This window comes from Lipophrys pholis, assembly GCF_963383615.2.
Source record: "Lipophrys pholis genome assembly, chromosome: 22".
Lineage (NCBI taxonomy): Eukaryota > Metazoa > Chordata > Actinopteri > Blenniiformes > Blenniidae > Lipophrys > Lipophrys pholis.
In genome coordinates this window covers 17,551,910-17,569,691 of record NC_137644.1, presented here as the reverse complement: position 1 = coordinate 17,569,691, position 17,782 = coordinate 17,551,910, and the positions used below count along the sequence as shown (strand labels likewise).

Below are 17,782 nucleotides of genomic sequence, written 5' to 3'. Positions count from 1 at the left end.
AAGAAAACAATTCTGAGAATTATGTCTCTTTCTACATCTTTATGTTGTGTAAAAATGAACTTCGTGTGTGTTTTGTAAACGGCTCTGTGGATGTGTTAGCGCGCTGGATGCGTGTGGATTGGTGAACATGAGCTTGCTCCATCATAACGCCCGGCTCAGTCATCTGTGTGATCCAAACCGGCATTCAATTAACAAATCCGGCCAGTGGCCTCCCACCTCTGATCAGTCTCAATTCCCCCGCGTCTGTCCCCTCTGACAAAATATGACTATTAGTTCTGAGCTAAGTCTGGACCTGAAAACAGGTGTGTCAGAGTTTGACGTGAACTTGACATCGATCAGGCTATTAAAATCAACAATGGGAGCCTTGTAAAGCGCAAATCACCGTTTAATGTTGATGTGATGAGAACAGCTGTAGTAATATGTTAAGGTCACGCTCCCATTTTGTATATTGATGGCTCAGTGCCGAGATTAGAAGCTGAACGTTGCCCAAGGCTGCATATAGAACCATTGGTTTGCAAGAGGTGCAGCACTTATAATTAGACCATCTACCCAAAAGCTTTTCCATAACCAGCCACTGCCGTACTGCCACAGATAGCCTAAGTTGTTGTAATGGAAAACACCAACCCTTGGCATGGGGAACAACAACAGAATAGATCAACATGTATAAATAGAAGATTAAAAAAAAAAAAAGGTCAGTGTGGCACAAAAATATGTCATGGAAAAGTATGTAAAAACTATCAGTGTACTTTAAACACGTTTTTTTTTCGGCTTACCAGAGAAAACCCAGATGCACGCCGGGAGAACATGCAAACCAAATAGTTAGGTTGATTTTCACTGGGGGAATGTTAGAGTTCTCAGGCTTAACGGCTGGTTGATTGCGTTTTTCCTCAACAAAGGTTTGTTTAGTCGGGATCATTCACTCCTTATTGTCTCTCTGTCAGTATTCGTGTCAGTGCACTGAAGTATTGTGAAACAGCTGTAAGCCTCCATCCAGGTTTGGGTCCCTTTCGAAAAAAGCATTTCAAGATAGATTTTAAATGTAAAGTTGTTTTGTTTGTCATCACAAATTGTGATATCTAAAACATCTAAAAAGTTTTAAAAAGAGTTACAGTGATTGATGGAGTGACCATATTTGTTAACTTGTTCATCTCCTTTTGTTTCATCTAAACTAACAAAACCAAAACAAAAATTTTGTAAAAAGGAGTCATGCAAATTCTTTTTTTCAGTATTTCTTACAGAAGCATAAAGATTACAGTGTTTCGCTTCCCCGTCTCCGCAAAGCATCTTCTATTACCAGATGTTGCATGTAATTGATGCTTTTATTTTAAAAATATGACAAAACCTTGAAAATCAAGACACAAAAAATTAATCCAAGGAGGTTTTCAACATACACCCAGTAGAAGTTGACCGTCCGTCCTTTCTGTTAATGAAGCAATTCCCACATTTTGTATGTGCAATATCAAATTTATTATACACACAAAGCTTAAGTAGTTCACGCTCATTCAATTATACAGTGATACTCACTTATATATGTATATATTAGGGGGTAAAGGGATACTTTTTCTAGCACAGATCGACTACCAAAGTAACTTTTCCTGTCTAAGCATATTTAACGCTTAACATTACCAATGAAAGTGAAGTTATTTTTCTTTGCTTGTAACTTTTTTTTTACTCAATGACATCTTCTATGAACCCGCTTCACTCGGTGTTGCGTTTCCAGTCGTTACTACTTGCCCATTTGTCTCCATCAATATTTATTGATGGTGCTGATCTTCTGCTGTGCTTCAGCAACAGTTCCCACCGGGTGAGAGAAAAGCAAAGCGGCATGACCTTATTGTTTTTAAGATGAAGGAAACACAGAACGCCACACAGTAATGGATTCCAAAATCCTTCCATATAACAGATTGTAATTTTACTTGATAGCTTTTATGGTGGCGGTGCCTCGCTGTAATTCGTCTTAGGATGCATAAAGGACAATTACTTTGGGTACAGCAAGGTCACGAGGATCCGAGACAGATGCAAAGATAAAGGAGGAGTAAAGGAAGGAGATTAAAGTGAAGCTCGGGAAGCAGAGAAGACTGTGAAAAATCCACATTCATGTAAAAAGAGAAAACTGGAAATGCAGAAATGTGTATGCCCTGTGTCACTCCTGTTCCAGTTGTTCTTTCAGCGATGAAACCGGCTTTTTTCCCCGTGTTTTAAAAGTCATTACCCCGTTCCTCCGTATCTTTTCATCTCATTCTCCTCTTATCTACCCGGGCACGCCTGCAACATATCAGCTTTACCTCAGCATTTATTTTTTTTTAATCTCACTATCATTTCACCCTGCCTCCCAACTCATATCTATACCTTTTCAACTCATTCTTCGCTGAGGTTTCTCAGCCCCCCAGCTCCCTCTCCTTTCATCTCTTCACTCTTTCCCTCTCATTAACGCAATCATGCTCCCTCTGATGTGCACCTCGCCCCGTGTTTGTCCTTAACCTGTGGAAATTTATGCGGCATCCATCGTCCTGCTGGATGAAAATGTTGGTGATATCAGTCTCCTATCTGCGCGCATTCCAATGGCCCCTGGGCGTTCCTTGCTTTATAATAACCTCCGCATTGATTCAGAGGCCGCGACACGTGCTGAGAATTAAAGGGCACTCGCAAGGATGCCTCTAAGACAGACTTTTCCACCCCCCCCCGAAAAAAAACTCCTCAAATTCCTGTCATGGAGATTATTGTGGAGTTGTCACGGCGCCGGTGTTTTGATTTGCATTTTGCTTTTTCATAAGTTCTCTCCTGGTGTTTCATGTCTTTTAGTGTTTATATTCGTCCAGCTCTTTACTCCCTTCTCCGTATACGAGCTTCATCTGTTCAGTCCTGCTGTGTTTCTGTTGTCCCCCCTCTGCCTAAATCTTCTACGTCTTTGTTTGATGTAATGTTGTTTTGTGATTTGGTCCTGGAACGGCCCCGGCCACTGTTTCTCTTTGCTCCTGTGACTTATTTTTTTTTTCTCATTGTCTCGTGAAGACTTCTGTTTTTAGCTTTAACATAATTTTTGTGTATCCAGGTGCTTTGTTTTCACAGCAAATCCTTCTAACTTGCTTTGTAGAATTGGTTAGTATTTACATCCAGTATTCAAATCCTGGGCCTCTCCATTCAAGGTCAAGACTGAACCCAATGCACCGCCAAGTAAGACTAATCACTCATGGACTCATACATCCGCATCTTTAATCCTTTGTTTGTAGTAATCAAGGAAAAACTGATCCATAGTCATTTGTTTATTTTCTTTCAAGTTGATAAAAATGGAATGTTGTAATGTTTTGGTCAAGTTCTCATCTAAAAGGGGAACATTTATTTTGAAAGAGTTACAATAATATCACCATCCATTTCATTTATTTTTTTTCCCCTCCTGTGAAATAATGTTCTAGTGCACAAGGACACACATAAAAGAATAATAAATGACAAACCATCACAATAAATGTGCAGCGCGGCACTGCAGCACTTCATTTACATTAGTACGATAAAATATATGGTATTTACAGAATTTAGCTTTTCATTTTCCCACTACACACAAAATGTGTATGAGTTAGGATTTATGAGCTGTTTCGCCACGATTTTTTTTATAAAGATTGTTTGTCACTACAAGCACTCATTACACAGTGACAGAACCGGCACTCGTACTTACAAATGACTGTGCTGCGAAAGCTTAGATCCAAACATGCTGACTCAGCAGATTAAAAAGAAAAAGAAGATCCCTACCAGGTAAAGCTGCTGTTATACCAAGATTATGAAAAGTTCCCATACAGTAAACATCTTCAAATACACAATATTTATTTTTTCATGAGAGTCAGTGAGGTGCACTTCTGCTGGGGAATATCTTTTCCATTTCAGATTACGAAACATTTACATTTTGACTCAGAGTCTGAACTAGTTCTGTCTTAAAAAGGCAGCAAGCATCAGCGCAGGAACTTAATGCTGTGAAGCAGTACTTAAAAGCAGCATGGCAATATGTAAAATCTTCACTTCTGCCTTTGTTATTTTTCCTCCTACTCCGCTTCAAAGCTTCCTTTTGCCTTTTTTTTTCTGTCAGTGCAATATTTCCATCTAACATCCTCCAGAGAGTAAACATGATCAAATGTGTCATATTGTGATATAATCATAACAAAGTTTTGTTTTCGTGGCATCATGTTGCTGCCCTTTTGCCTCGGTCACCGACATAATTGCTCTCTATTATTCTTGGCGGGGGGGACACTCTGGTTTCATAATTAATCTGCATTGATCGAGGGACGCTGTATACAGATTGATGAAAACCAGCTTTGACAACCCCAATCCAGCCAGTTATCATCATCTGCGCCCACATGGACAATAAGCCTCGCCAGAGATTACAGTGAATTTACTCCTGATAGGAAAGACTTGCCACGGGTGTAATTAAGCTTTTAATATGATTGTAATCTCTCACTTTTGAAACTCTGAGTCTACAGACGCTCCTTTTTTTTTTTTCCGAGTGTTCATTAGTCTTTTTAATTGGGCTGTGATTGAAAATCTACAGCTGATATTAAATTTTGGGGGGTACCTGCAGGGAGGAATGAGCATTTCATGTCTCACATCTAGCTATGTTTACATCAATGAAGTAATTGTATTATAGCCAGCAGGATTGTTAAAAATACAACATACCTTTGTAAACTACGCTATTATTTTAAATATCAAAACATGAACGGAATTATTTCTACATTGAGAACATAATCAAATTATGTCAAGGTTAGACAAATAAGTGGAGAACATAGAGATATATAAAAAAAAAAAAACCTACACTATGGCTCTATATTTACAGTGTATGGCACGAATTCAAACTGACCCCTATAAATATATGTTTCTGAGTTTATGTTAAATAACAGGGATAATAGTTGTTGGATAAATAATTATTAGAAGTATTTTTAAAAACACATTGAAAGTATTACCTTAGCTTAGCTTGGTGACAAATGACAAACACAGATAATTTATGTATTCAAATAAGTATGTGGTATTTTTGATTAGAGATGGAACTGGAGTTGAATATGAATTTACAGAAAGTTTCTGAGTCTATTTAGCTTCTGTTGTGTAAGCTCATATATGTACTTTGTTTACTGTTTAATTCAGTGAATGTGACTTTTAGTCAGAAGAACAGGAGCTGAAAACAGACTGCAAAACTACATTTGGAGTCCCCACTGTCACGAAATAACCATTATTTTTCTAAAAGTGATACCTTTCAAGCAGAGCTGAAGCCACTGCAGACTAGTATTAGGTCACTTATATGTCGATTTGAGCAGGCTGATACTGGCATGGTCACATTTTGTGTTTATACATCAGCAGGGGCCTCTGCCAGCAGCCATCGAGTTTCATTTTCCCAAAACTCCACGAGCTCTTTCACTCATCAGGCCCTTCTCTGTTGGGAAATACCATGGTAACCGTTCTTCCAAGGGCTGACCTCAGCCACCGCAACAGACACAAACGCGCCATGCACAAAGTGCAGACACACACTGCTGCTGGTGTCGCTAGATTTCCTCCCCACCAGAGTTCGGCGATTGACATAATGTGTCCCCCACGGCCACGGGGCCTCACTGGTCAGAGCGGAGCAGGAATCAAAGCAGACGCACAGGTCGAACTTTATTATCAGCCACTCGATACCAGCTGCAGGAAACCCACACAAGCACAGCGACAGTGGGCTGCAAAGTCAAGAACGGGACACCGGCGATACTGTGGCTTCTCTCTCCGGGGATGGGAGACTGACTTGAACTTTTCCTTTGGATGTTGAATTTATAGTGTTAAAAGTTTTAGGACTTTTGGGCTGCTGGTTAAAGGACGGAGGCTGATGACCTGACGCAGGACTTGGACATCTGTCAGGTAGGATTGATCCCCCCCCCCCGTTCAGTACTGCTTCATTTTTACAATGATGGCAGGTTTTCTGTAGTTAATTTTATAAAACTAAACTTTGTGTCCTAATAATAGCCTAAATGAAAACTGCAATCCAAAAAACTGACAGAAACAGCTTGATCTATTTCAAATCTAAATGGACGACGCTCTCAAAGGGAAGTGGTTTGTTTTTGATGTCCACAGACACACACACACACACACACACACTCATCTGGACACAGCTTAAAAGCTCATTTCCGAGTATTTCGCAGTATTATGAGGTCGACACACGAAGCCACAGCACAGCTGCAATATCTGTGTGAGAATTTGTTCATTGCATATGCTGCATATTGCATACGCTTCATTCGCCAAAACTTCCTTTCATCAACATCATCAAAGGATCAAACCGAGGGATCTCGGAAATACAAAGGCTTTTCATCATGATATTGCATTACGAAATGAATATCCAACCGCTTTGAAAAAAAATAGAAAAGACAATGAGCATAATGAATCAGAATGAATTCAGGAACCAAGCTTTTTAAAGTCACGGTACATTTAAAAGTAGGCAAAAACCAGCAAAACTGTGGCCATTCAGCACGGGTTAAGCAGAGTATGTGTTCTTTCAGGAATTTTATTGGCACACTGTCATTAAACTATTTAGAGTATTTCCGGGTCAATCAATATTTGCGTGGTCAAATTCCTCTCAGTGTTCATACTTTCTGACCTGTGATGTGGAACGTAATCTGTAATACGTATTTGTTTCTTCAACTTAAAGTTGATTATCCAGTTAGTAGTCAAAGACACTTTCAATATGTTATCAGCTTCATATCATACGAGCAGTGCATGATGCTTCAGTCGACATATTCTCACAGAGAATTTAAAGCAGAATGGCTCATTTGTCTTTTTGATTTGTATGCTGGATAGTAAAAACAAAAGCAAATACAAGCGTAAACAGTTGTTGACACAAGCCTATCAACCAATTAGTAACCATTTAATACGGTAATCAATTCCACATTTTGTCTGGCAATAGTTTCTGTAAGATTTAGCCCCAAGCAATTGAAAGAATATCAAACACTATTATTTATTTTTGTTTGTTCTATCTTTATGAATAAGACCATTGTTTTTATTCTTCAGGTTCCTATCTGTGAAATCCAGTTTAAATGTTCTGACTTTGGCAAAGACTTTATTGTAAGATAACCTGAGAATTGAAACACAAGCAAGACCAATACAGAACATTTTTAGAAAATCCCTTGAGGGATTTTAATTGGTCACTATGACCAATTCTCTTCTGACTTTAAAGATTTGTCTTACTTTGTGCTCAGTCCTACTTTGTTCTTCCATAAAAGTTGGTTTAGATTTTCATATTCTCAGAGATTTATGTGGTAGCAACTAAGTTTACTTTTTGCTGCCCCAACTGTAAAAATCCTCCAGGCTCCGTTAAAATGTAATTTTACCGTCTATTTCCCTTCAGTAAAATAAACAGAAAAAAAAAAAAAGAAGCTGACTGAGGACACTGCTTACAAAGACAAAATTTGTTTTTCTTATTTCCACAGCCTTTCTGCACAATCAGAGTCAGCACACATTTGTGTGAATTGGTCTAAAAGATTTCGGAGACGCTGTAGGAGAAGCTGCAGAGACGTTTTTGCGGCTGTGAGGACGAGGTGGATTTCTGACCCCACTGGTCCTTGCTGGTCACACAATGGGGAAGACTGGGCAGAGCACGCTGGCCTTAAACTCCCCTTCTGAGGTCAAACAAGCGATTCCCTTTGAAGAACTTGACCCAGTGGCTCCCCCTGCAGATAAGGAGCAGAAAGAGGAGCTGCCTGACCGAGGGAGCTGGAAGGGCAAGTTTGACTTCCTGCTGTCATGTGTGGGATACGCCATCGGTTTAGGAAACGTTTGGAGGTTTCCTTATTTGTGTGGCAAGAATGGTGGCGGTAAGTCACGTGTTAGTATTCATTTTCATCTTTAAAGACCAGGTTCTGCCTCATGGATCTCCAATCAAAAAAATCCCCCATTAAACAAAATTTTTCTCAAAGTTCCGATGAATTTTCATTTAAATGTTTTATCCAACTGAATCTGGTGTAAACAAATATATTCCATGGTAGATTGACATTTAGTCTTTTTGAATGAAAACTTTGTACATCAGCGGTAAAACTTTCACAGAGCAAAAAAAAAAAAAAGGGGGGGGGGGGGGGGGTGACTCCTGCATGTGAACCGATCAATCCCATAGATTGTCCTCCAGCTCGATGAATCCAACATGGGGTTTGTGGTCCCTCGAGGCAGCGCCGGAGATTGAAGCAATTAAGGACTTGAAATACACAATTCTGCAGAATCACATCAGTTGTTTGTGCAGTATTCACTGTGGAGGGGTCACACATTCTATTAAACACAAAATTGGGGATTTCAGTTAAGAAAACCTAGGATCCAGTTCATTGAAAAATACAAATACCAAACAAACTGGAGAGGACTTTAGAATCCTTTCAGATCCATCCATCCCACCTCTATACGGCTTTAACTCACTGGATGAACACTGGGCAGAATACTAGTACTTCACAGGAGAAACATAGGGACTTTAGGTGATGTGAAGATATTGAATAAACCCAAAAACATGTTTTTGGACTGTGGGAACGAACAGTACCACCTACCAACTCATGCAAAGGGAGAACATGCAAACTCTGCACAGAAAGGCCTCCAAGTCCAAACCAGACTCGACCTGGGAGCTTCTTCTTATGAGGAAACTCATGGCCGAATTGACCTTAATTCCTTTATTTTCTTCATTATAAAATCCTTTTTTTTTGTAGTTTTGATATGTAGCCTGACATTGTCAATAGTTTATGGAAGACAGAAGCAGGGGTCTCAAACTCAGATTAGGCAGGGGGCTTTTAGTTTAACTGTATTATGACACAATACTGCAAACAGTTGGTACTGATCTATTTCCTAAATATCGAACTGAAACTATCCAATGAACCAATAAAAAAAGCAGTACTGGTATTTTCCACATAATAAAAAAGTACACACTAAAAAAGCAACAAAAAATGATTTTGTTGCCTCTTTTTAACCCCCACAACTTGCTTTTTTGTTTTGTTTTAATCATTTAATTGTCACATAAAAAGGTATTTTCCTTTTGTGGGAAATAAAATCTAATACAAATGTAATTGTGTTGCATTATATTTTTGGCAAATATATGCATTAGCCTTTAATTTTCACATCAAGTCAAGCCTCGGAAGTGTGGAGGGGGTTTGGGTCTAAAATATGTCATTGCTGTATTCATTCACTCACGAAATGTCCCGTCATGTCTTTTTGTGTGGCGTTGTATTAGGGGCCTTCCTGATCCCGTACTTTTTGACCCTGGTGTTTGCTGGGATACCTCTTTTCCTCTTGGAGACATCTCTGGGACAGTTCACCTCAGTGGGAGGACTGGGAGTGTGGAAACTCCTTCCAATGATGAAAGGTAACTCCCCCCCAGACATATACATGTATCTAGATAGTTAAACCAAAAATATTGGTTGTGCATGTCAATTTAAGTTTAAGATGTTGGACACAAAGCTCTCTCACTTTGTGAGATATTATCCATAGTATAACTTGATTGCCTCTTAAATTGTCTTTTCTTCAGCATTGATATTAAAAAACCTGACGTTTTGCTGAATATGCCCAGTTAACATCAGACTCAGCCTCTTTTGGCAAAAATAAAGGCAAAAACTTAACAGTACTTTTTTATTTAATTCTCTTTTTTTTTTTTTTTTTTATCTTCCTGCTCTAATGCTCAGTTGGTACAATTATACCACTGCCTACAAGCCCAGGGAGCGCAAATGAAGCACAATATATCTGCAGCCCGCAAAGACAGCAGCAGTGATAGTGAGTGCGGTGCTGCACCGACTGAAAGCCACTGGCAAGTAAACATTAGAAACAGCAGGGTAGAAAACAAAAAAATAAAAAACTGTGAGAAAGGTGATGGATGACACTGTATTCCATTTCTCTGTTTCACAAACATGGTGCTGTCAGCACATAGTTACTAACTGTACTTTACCTGTCAGGGCCTATATTGTTTAGTTATTTTAAGTGTTCATTATGTAGGCATTAAAACATAAAGTCTGAGCCTCTTCCTCTTTCAGGTGTTGGTCTGGCTGCAGTTGTCCTTTCTTTTTGGCTCAACATCTACTATATTATCATCATTGCCTGGGCACTCTACTACCTATTCAACTCCTTCGGATCGGTACGTATCATTATACTGGTAATCAGCACACCAAACAATGGGTTAATCACTCATGTGGTTTTAAAGAAGTTGCATTCCAGTTGCAGTCAAATAAACACGTTAAGAGGATCAACATATAAAAAAAAAAACGTGGACATTTTGTTTTATACATGCTGTGTGTGTGTGTGTGTGTGTGTGTGTGTGTGTGTGTGTGTGTGTGTGTGTGTGTGTGTGTGTGTGTGTGTGTGTGTGTGTGTGTGTGTGTGTGTGTGTGTGTGTGTGTGTGTGTGCAGGAGCTGCCATGGCAGAGCTGTGATAACCCTTGGAACACGGAGAAATGTTTTTGTAACTACAGTCTGACGGACACCACCAACCTGACCAGCGCCGTCACCGAGTTCTGGGAGTGAGTCAATGAAGTCTGTTCTTGTTTACACACACACACACACACACACACACACACACACACACACACACACACACACACACACACACACACACACACACACACACACACACACACACACACACACACACACACACACACACACACACACACACACAAATGTATGTGTCTGTTTATACAAAGGCCTTTTAGTGCAAGACTCGTCTGAAGGAGCACTTTTTCAAGGTTTCACTGGATGGTGTTTATGCCTGTCTGATTTCGGCGTATGTGTTTCTGCAGGCGCAACATGCACCAGCTGTCCAACGGTCTGGAGGAGCCAGGAGAGCTGCGCTGGCCCTTAGTGGGCACCCTGGCACTGGCGTGGGTCCTTGTCTACTTCTCAATCTGGAAAGGAGTCGAGTGGACAGGGAAGGTCAGACTCCCTGCTGGAATTTTGCTCCATTCTCCGCTTGGAATTCTCTTACTTCCCCCTCTTGTACGTTAAAGCTTCATTCATGCAAATATGATGAGACACAGAGGCAACGAGGAGGCAGACCCCATGCTGATGCTGCCTGCCAGGATGGGAGGAGTCACTTTAATTGACATATGGTGATACAAGAAAAACTTAAATATCCACTTTTAAAGTCATGCCTGCTAAAGGGCTTGGCAGATCCACGGTCAAGACTGAGGTATAAAAGTGTGTATGGACATAAAAACAAACACCAGAATACAAGCTATTTTTTCAAAACGTTACATGGCATTCATTTTTATTTCATGAGTAACTTTGACCAATTTGATCACCTTTATAAGCTGGAGCTATTGTATTGGTTCAGTGTTTTCACTTCAGTCAGTACAACATGTACAAAGGTTTCCAGGCTATCAATATCCAATCAGTAGTTTCCAGCCTGGGGGTCAAAGGGTTTGCTCATTGCACAATTTCAGGAAGCAACGCCATAAGGTGTCATCCCAGATAGACAATTCCCAGTTAGACGCTAGTCTTTTTTTCCCAGATAGACGATTCCCAGATAGACGCCTTATTATAATAATTGAATTATTTGTAACATTTTAGTGACCTAGGATGAATAGTAATGTATTTTTACACATAAAGACAAATAATTCCTTTGAAAAAGTAGCTCAACAAAGTGTGTGTATATATATACACACACACACACACACACACACACACACACACACACACACACACACACACACACACACACACACACACACACACACACACACACACACACACACACACACACACACACACACACACACACACACATCTACGAATTTAGTTCTCATCTAAAAAGTGTGTTTATTTGACTATTTTTATTGTGGCTTCATCTTTGCACAGCTGGTTTCTTCAACATTGAAACATGATCTTTTCAATCCTGCTCTGACGTTTTGTGTTGAAACTGAGGTTGAACGGTGTTATTAATTCCTGTCAGAGTTGTTGAGTTTAAAATGAGACATTATGAGTTCATGTCAGCCGAGCACGGAGACAAACAACTTCAAATGTTCTCAAAGTGATGGAGACAGGTTTTTGTGTCTCGTTTACTTTTCTCCAGTTTTTCTTTATGCTGTCATTTTTCCCCCTTGTTAACATCTTTTCTCTCCATTCAGTGTCTCCCTTTTTGAAATATAATTTTTTTATCTGGATGATTGAGTGATGATGAACCAAGTTGTGAAAGTTGTTCTACCTAGTGCCTGGGACCTTTTGAATTTGATAAAGTTGAGCCAAAATGTATGAGCAGAATCACATTTACACATTCATTGCCAGGGATAATTGGATTTTAATGTGTGGCATCTGAGAGCACTGAGAAAAATGAATTCCCCCCAAGTCCCTGGCCTTGATGGACATTACCAATTAAGCATAATCATTTTGCTACAGAACTGCACTCTACATCCTACAGTTCTTCCAGCTAAGAGGAGCTGTGGAAACATTTTCCTTGCTGTCTCTTTCTGTACTCTGCAGCAAGCAGGACTGTGGATTCATTTCGGATTTATTGAGGCAAATGGCTTGTCTGCAATTGTGATTCGATTTTAAGCAACTCCAGCTCCGTCTCAGCAGAAAGCGACAACAGAACACAGAGGACAATGCATGCACATATTAGAATGTCTTCCCCTTTCATTGCCAGCGGCAGGTTTTAGTTCAGTCTCTTAAAAGATTCTCTTTCTCTTACAGGTGGTGTATTTCTCCGCCACTTATCCCTACATCATGCTGTTTATCCTGTTCTTCCGAGGTGTCACGCTACCAGGAGCCATTGATGGGATCCGCTTCTATATCACCCCGGACTTCAACAAGCTCATCCGGTCTGAGGTACCGAGTTTGCACACGTTTGCGTCTCGTCACGATCATTTCCAAAGACAAACAGCGGGTGTTTGTTGTCTAACAGGTGTGGCTGGATGCTGCAACTCAAATCTTCTTTTCCTATGGGTTGGGTCTGGGCTCGCTCATTGCGCTGGGAAGCTACAACCATTACAACAACGATGTGTACAAGTAAGGACTGGACTTCTTCTGTTTCCACTCCTTTTGTTAACCGCTATGGTTTATTTGGATCTTTGCTCCTCAGGGACTCCATCATCGTGTGCTGCATCAACTCCTGCACCAGCATGTTTGCTGGATTTGTCATCTTCTCCATTGTTGGGTTCATGTCCTATATCACTAAGAAACCTGTGGCTGAATTGGCAGCATCAGGTACTCTCACTTTAATGGTTCACATGGTTACGGTGTTCTAGCAGATGTATAATTATGTTCATTCAAGCACATTTTACTCTCTGAAAGATTAACTGATCACAATTTGAATGTGTTTGTGACATTTAGGTCCAGGTTTGGCATTTTTAGCCTATCCTCAGGCCGTCACCCAGCTTCCCATGTCTTCTCTCTGGGCCATCCTCTTTTTCTCCATGCTGATGATGCTGGGCCTGGACAGTCAGGTATAAGCGATGCTCTCACATTGCTTGGTTGAGTTATATAGAATAAAGTAGCTCCATTAATTTAACTGATTTTTATTCTACTTAATTCACACTCATTACTTTTTACCCAGCTTCACCGCATTAAAAGATAATGATGTAATTCATAATTATTTGAGAAAACTCAGCTAATAAAGAGCAAGAAGAGCATTTTATCAAAACTATATGACATTGACTTTTAAAAGAAATACATTTAAAGACCGTAATTCATCTCATGTTTTTGTTCCCATCAGGAAAATGATTTAATAATTAATTAATTAATTAATTCAAATAAAATCAATGACAGAATTTCCAAAATCTGTGCACTGAATTCCCATCAAACTTTTGGGGGAACAAGTTGCATGCTGGGTAATGCTTTGAAAAGAAGAAATACAAAGAGTAAAAAAAAAACATGTCTGGCTTTGGTGCTTTGTAATTTGTTTTACTGGTATTAAAAATAATGGAGCAGAAGATTCCCCTCGAAAGTGAACTAGTTTTATAACTTGTGTGTCTTGGTGATGTCGGCGTTAGTTCTGCACAGTGGAGGGCTTCATCACCGCTCTCATGGACGAGTACCCCCACGTGTTGAGGAAAAGGAAGAAGGTCTTCATCCTCATCGTCTGCCTCATCTCCTTCATCATCGGCTTCTCCAACATCACGCAGGTGTTGCACCAAAGTCTCGATTAAATGCACGTGTGAAGGCCTGTAAGATTCAATATTAGATAAAGCCGGTCCTTATAATGCAGCGCATCTTAGCACCTGATCGTTTTCGCCGCTCCGGAGGGAGGGAAAAAAAAAACCTGCTGCATTATACATAATGACAAAATGATCGAACAACAACCTGAGGTGCACATTTATCATGCATATTTTATCCAGTAAAGAGAGGGGAGTTAATATTCAGCCTCTGAAGCAGATATGTGTGTCTGTGTGAAATCTCTCAGGGTGGCCTGTACGTGTTCAAGCTGTTCGATTACTACTCTGCCAGTGGGATGTGTCTACTCTACCTCGTCTTCTTTGAAACCGTTTCCATATCCTGGTTTTATGGTGAGACAACTATTTCTTTATTATATCTAAATGATCTCCAATTAAATGTTACTGGATGGAGTTTAATGCCACCGCGGCTGAAAATATTGGACGGGATCTGGATGAGAAGCACTAATGAATCAAGACATGGAAATTTCCTACGTCGCTGTCCAACAGGAAATTACATGTAGCTGCTATTCATCCTCTGCGATAAGACGGCGCCCACTCAGCTTTCTCTCTCGTTCACCCCTCAAGGCTTTTGTTCTCGTGGTTCTTATCTCCACATTAAACACAAACATCCTCCCCTCTTTACGTCACAGGAGCCGAAAGATTTTATAAGGACATCGAGGACATGATCGGCTACCGGCCATGTGGCTGGTGGAAGCTCTGCTGGAAGTTCTTCACGCCAGCCATCTGCCTGGTAGGAGGACAACGGTTCTGGATTTGACCTCCCCGACCCTTCACCTGCTGAATTCTTTCACCCTGTCAAGTTCCCTTCTACCTCCAGGAGATCTGTGAGCCCATCAGGCTGCAGCAGGTGCCAATAGGCAGAGGATTTATGTCCTCACTCAACGGTTGCTTCTGCCAGGATGTGATTTGCACTTCATGTGGTCGACGTTTGAACCCTCAGGGAAATCAAAACAGCGTCTTAATCTTTTGTACTCTTACAGTGGTAGATAAGAAAGTGTGCCCTGAATGTGGAAATTTCTGTAAGTGGATCCTGACGCAAAGACAAAGAGGGCAATCATTTGAAGATTTGAAGATTTAAGGCTTCTCCACACAAAGCGAAAGGGTGTCAGCTGGTTGGTCCATTCATTTGAATGGAAACAAAACAGATATTTAGTACAGCTACTTGTTTCCCAGATGATGCATCATCGTGACTTTTCCCTTCGACAGTAACTAAACACCTTGACGGGTATCAAACTATCCAATTTGGTTAAAGTAAACATCCTAAAGAGTTTCAGCATCAACTGGCCATCGATATTTTATTATTTTTAATAATTCTTTATTTAGAAAAACCTTATCGCTCTTCATGCAAACACACTAAATTAATTGTGTTTTCAGCCTAAGGCCTCAAGCCTGCATGAATTCATTATTATATTACTGTCTTCCACATCATACTTAATTATTATTCTATCCTTATGTGTTAATTTTGTGTCGGAAGAAAAGATAAAAAAGAGAATTTCATTACTGGAAAAACTGCAAAACACTTGGTGAAATAGTTTCCAGGTCATACACAGAATTTTTATGTATGATCACATATAATTTCTTTTTGGACACATTTTTGGTTAAAAAAAAAATTGTTGAGTTATTGACCATGAACCAGTTGATTAAACTTTGTAACGAACAGAAAAGTGGTAATACAGTTTTATCGACAGCACACAGTGTTATTTAAATGCTTTCATTACAAAAGCAAACAACAGCGCCCACAAGTGGTCTTACAGGAAAAATGACATTCTTTTCCACTTTTCTGCTTTAACCGTGAAAACTGGTCGTGTAAATGCGAAACTTTGCTGAAATGAAAATGCAAACTTCAAAAGCTTTCATGTTAACGGGGCCTTGAATACATGAAGGACTCCCATCAGAGTTGTTGGTCTCAAAAAAGACCTTGAAGACTTGGTTATTTTCTAACAATTAAAGCCATAAAACTCATGTTTTCCACTCGACTGGCTAAAGATTAAATGAGCTAAAGAGTACCATTGTGTTTTGTAGGGGGTGTTCACCTTCAGTGCCATTGAGATGACCCCCCTGACCTTGGGGAAGTACGTTTACCCCCTGTGGGGCCAAGTGATCGGCTGGTTCATGGCTCTGTCCTCCATGCTGCTCATCCCAGGCTATGTCATCTTCAAGTTCTGCACCACCAAGGGCAGCATCAAGCAGGTACAAACCCCTCAGTCTTCCTGCTCTTCTTATTTTTTGTTCATGTATTTATTCAAAATATTAAAAAAAAAAAAAAATAGGAATTTGCTCAGAATACTGCCAAGTAGAACAGATGCAACGAGCGTAAAACAGAGAGTAAACAAATTAAAATGCACGGGTGATTTTTGGAGTGAGAAACAAGTGCAGGGAAGCTCTGGATGTTCTCTTTCTGCAGTCATTTGGGAATTAGGAGAAAAGATGGGTTTGGCTCAGCGCCAACGTCATTATCCTGATTTTAGATAGTGGATTCTGAAGACGAGCACAGCTTGTTACAGGTGATATTTTGATAAAGCTCTCACCTTCCAAAATGTTGTTTCTGTTAGCCGAAAGTAACAAAAAACTACTTTTTTTTTTCATGTCATGCGACGAGAGCATTTGAAATCCAAAACACCCATTAACATTATTTATTGCTTTGTTTTTCGGTTGATCTTAACCGTCACCTCCCGGTTCTGAATTAACTGTTCAGCTTTTAATGAGAGGCTGATGTAACTCTCTTTACATGACCAGCGTTGGCGGATGATGACAACTGCCCAGGAGGACAAGAAGCCATCAGGGCATGAAGAATTCACACGAACGGGGAGCGTGGGCGAAGCGCCTGTCTAGCCGGGATCGTTCAGGTTGAAATGATGTGACTGCCAGGACTTAATGTAGTCAACACTTAAATTCGATAATTGGACACGTGAAGTCTTGTCTTTGGAGTACAGCGTCTTACTGGGAAACCTTCCTCTGTCTTTAATGGTCTGGAAAAAAAAACCTGGCAAATAGAAGAGCTGCAAAAGATTCATCTTACAAAATTCATAGAATAGACCGAATTAGATGGATCCTCAGTGAATTTGTGAACATAGCCCACAACTGCGGTATAGTGTTATGACTGGAAATCACCCTATTTGTAAATGTCTGCTACGGAACACAAGTCCCAGTGCGTTGGAAAGCCTACTATAAATGTACCGGTAACGCATGTCGCTGCACACAAAAAAATTTAACAAAAAAACGTGATGCACATTTTAAATGCAGAATTTATGATGCAATGCACTGAACGTTGAAAGTTTTCCAATAAAGGCAATGATTGTGAAAAAAAGCTGCAAATTCCAATAGATTGATTCTTACTAAACAGCTTTGATATACTTTGAAATTTAGATTTCAATTATATGAATTGAAGGAACATCCATGTTTGTATATACAGAATTGTTTGGTGATGCTATTTTTATTTTTTTTCATACTGTGGATGACAAAGAGCAAAATCTAATTATTTTGTATATGGAAATTTATGTATGTCCAAAAGTTTTTTTGAAAGGATCATTCATTTAACAAGTTATTGACCCACAAACTTGAAGATTAAAACGATGTGAATTGTACTCTTTTTTTCTTTTTCTTCCCCAGTGTCAATAAAACATCTACAAAACAAAATGCTTCTGGGAACTCTACGAATTTCT

The 17,782-nt window shown here is 39.8% G+C and overlaps 1 protein-coding gene across 1 annotated transcript; it reads left to right on the top strand.

Moving 5' to 3' along the window:
• The first annotated feature begins 5,581 nt into the window (after positions 1-5,581).
• slc6a1l (solute carrier family 6 member 1, like) lies at positions 5,582-17,747 on the top strand. Its single transcript, XM_080491902.1, has 15 exons — positions 5,582-5,865; positions 7,428-7,811; positions 9,197-9,328; positions 9,990-10,090; positions 10,363-10,472; positions 10,752-10,884; positions 12,640-12,774; positions 12,851-12,954; positions 13,028-13,152; positions 13,279-13,391; positions 13,938-14,069; positions 14,348-14,450; positions 14,750-14,850; positions 16,143-16,310; positions 16,857-17,747. Exons 2-15 carry the CDS (start codon positions 7,574-7,576, stop codon positions 16,950-16,952), a joined length of 1,791 nt encoding a protein of 596 aa, XP_080348028.1. The 5' UTR covers positions 5,582-5,865; positions 7,428-7,573; the 3' UTR covers positions 16,953-17,747.
• The last annotated feature ends 35 nt before the right edge of the window (positions 17,748-17,782 follow it).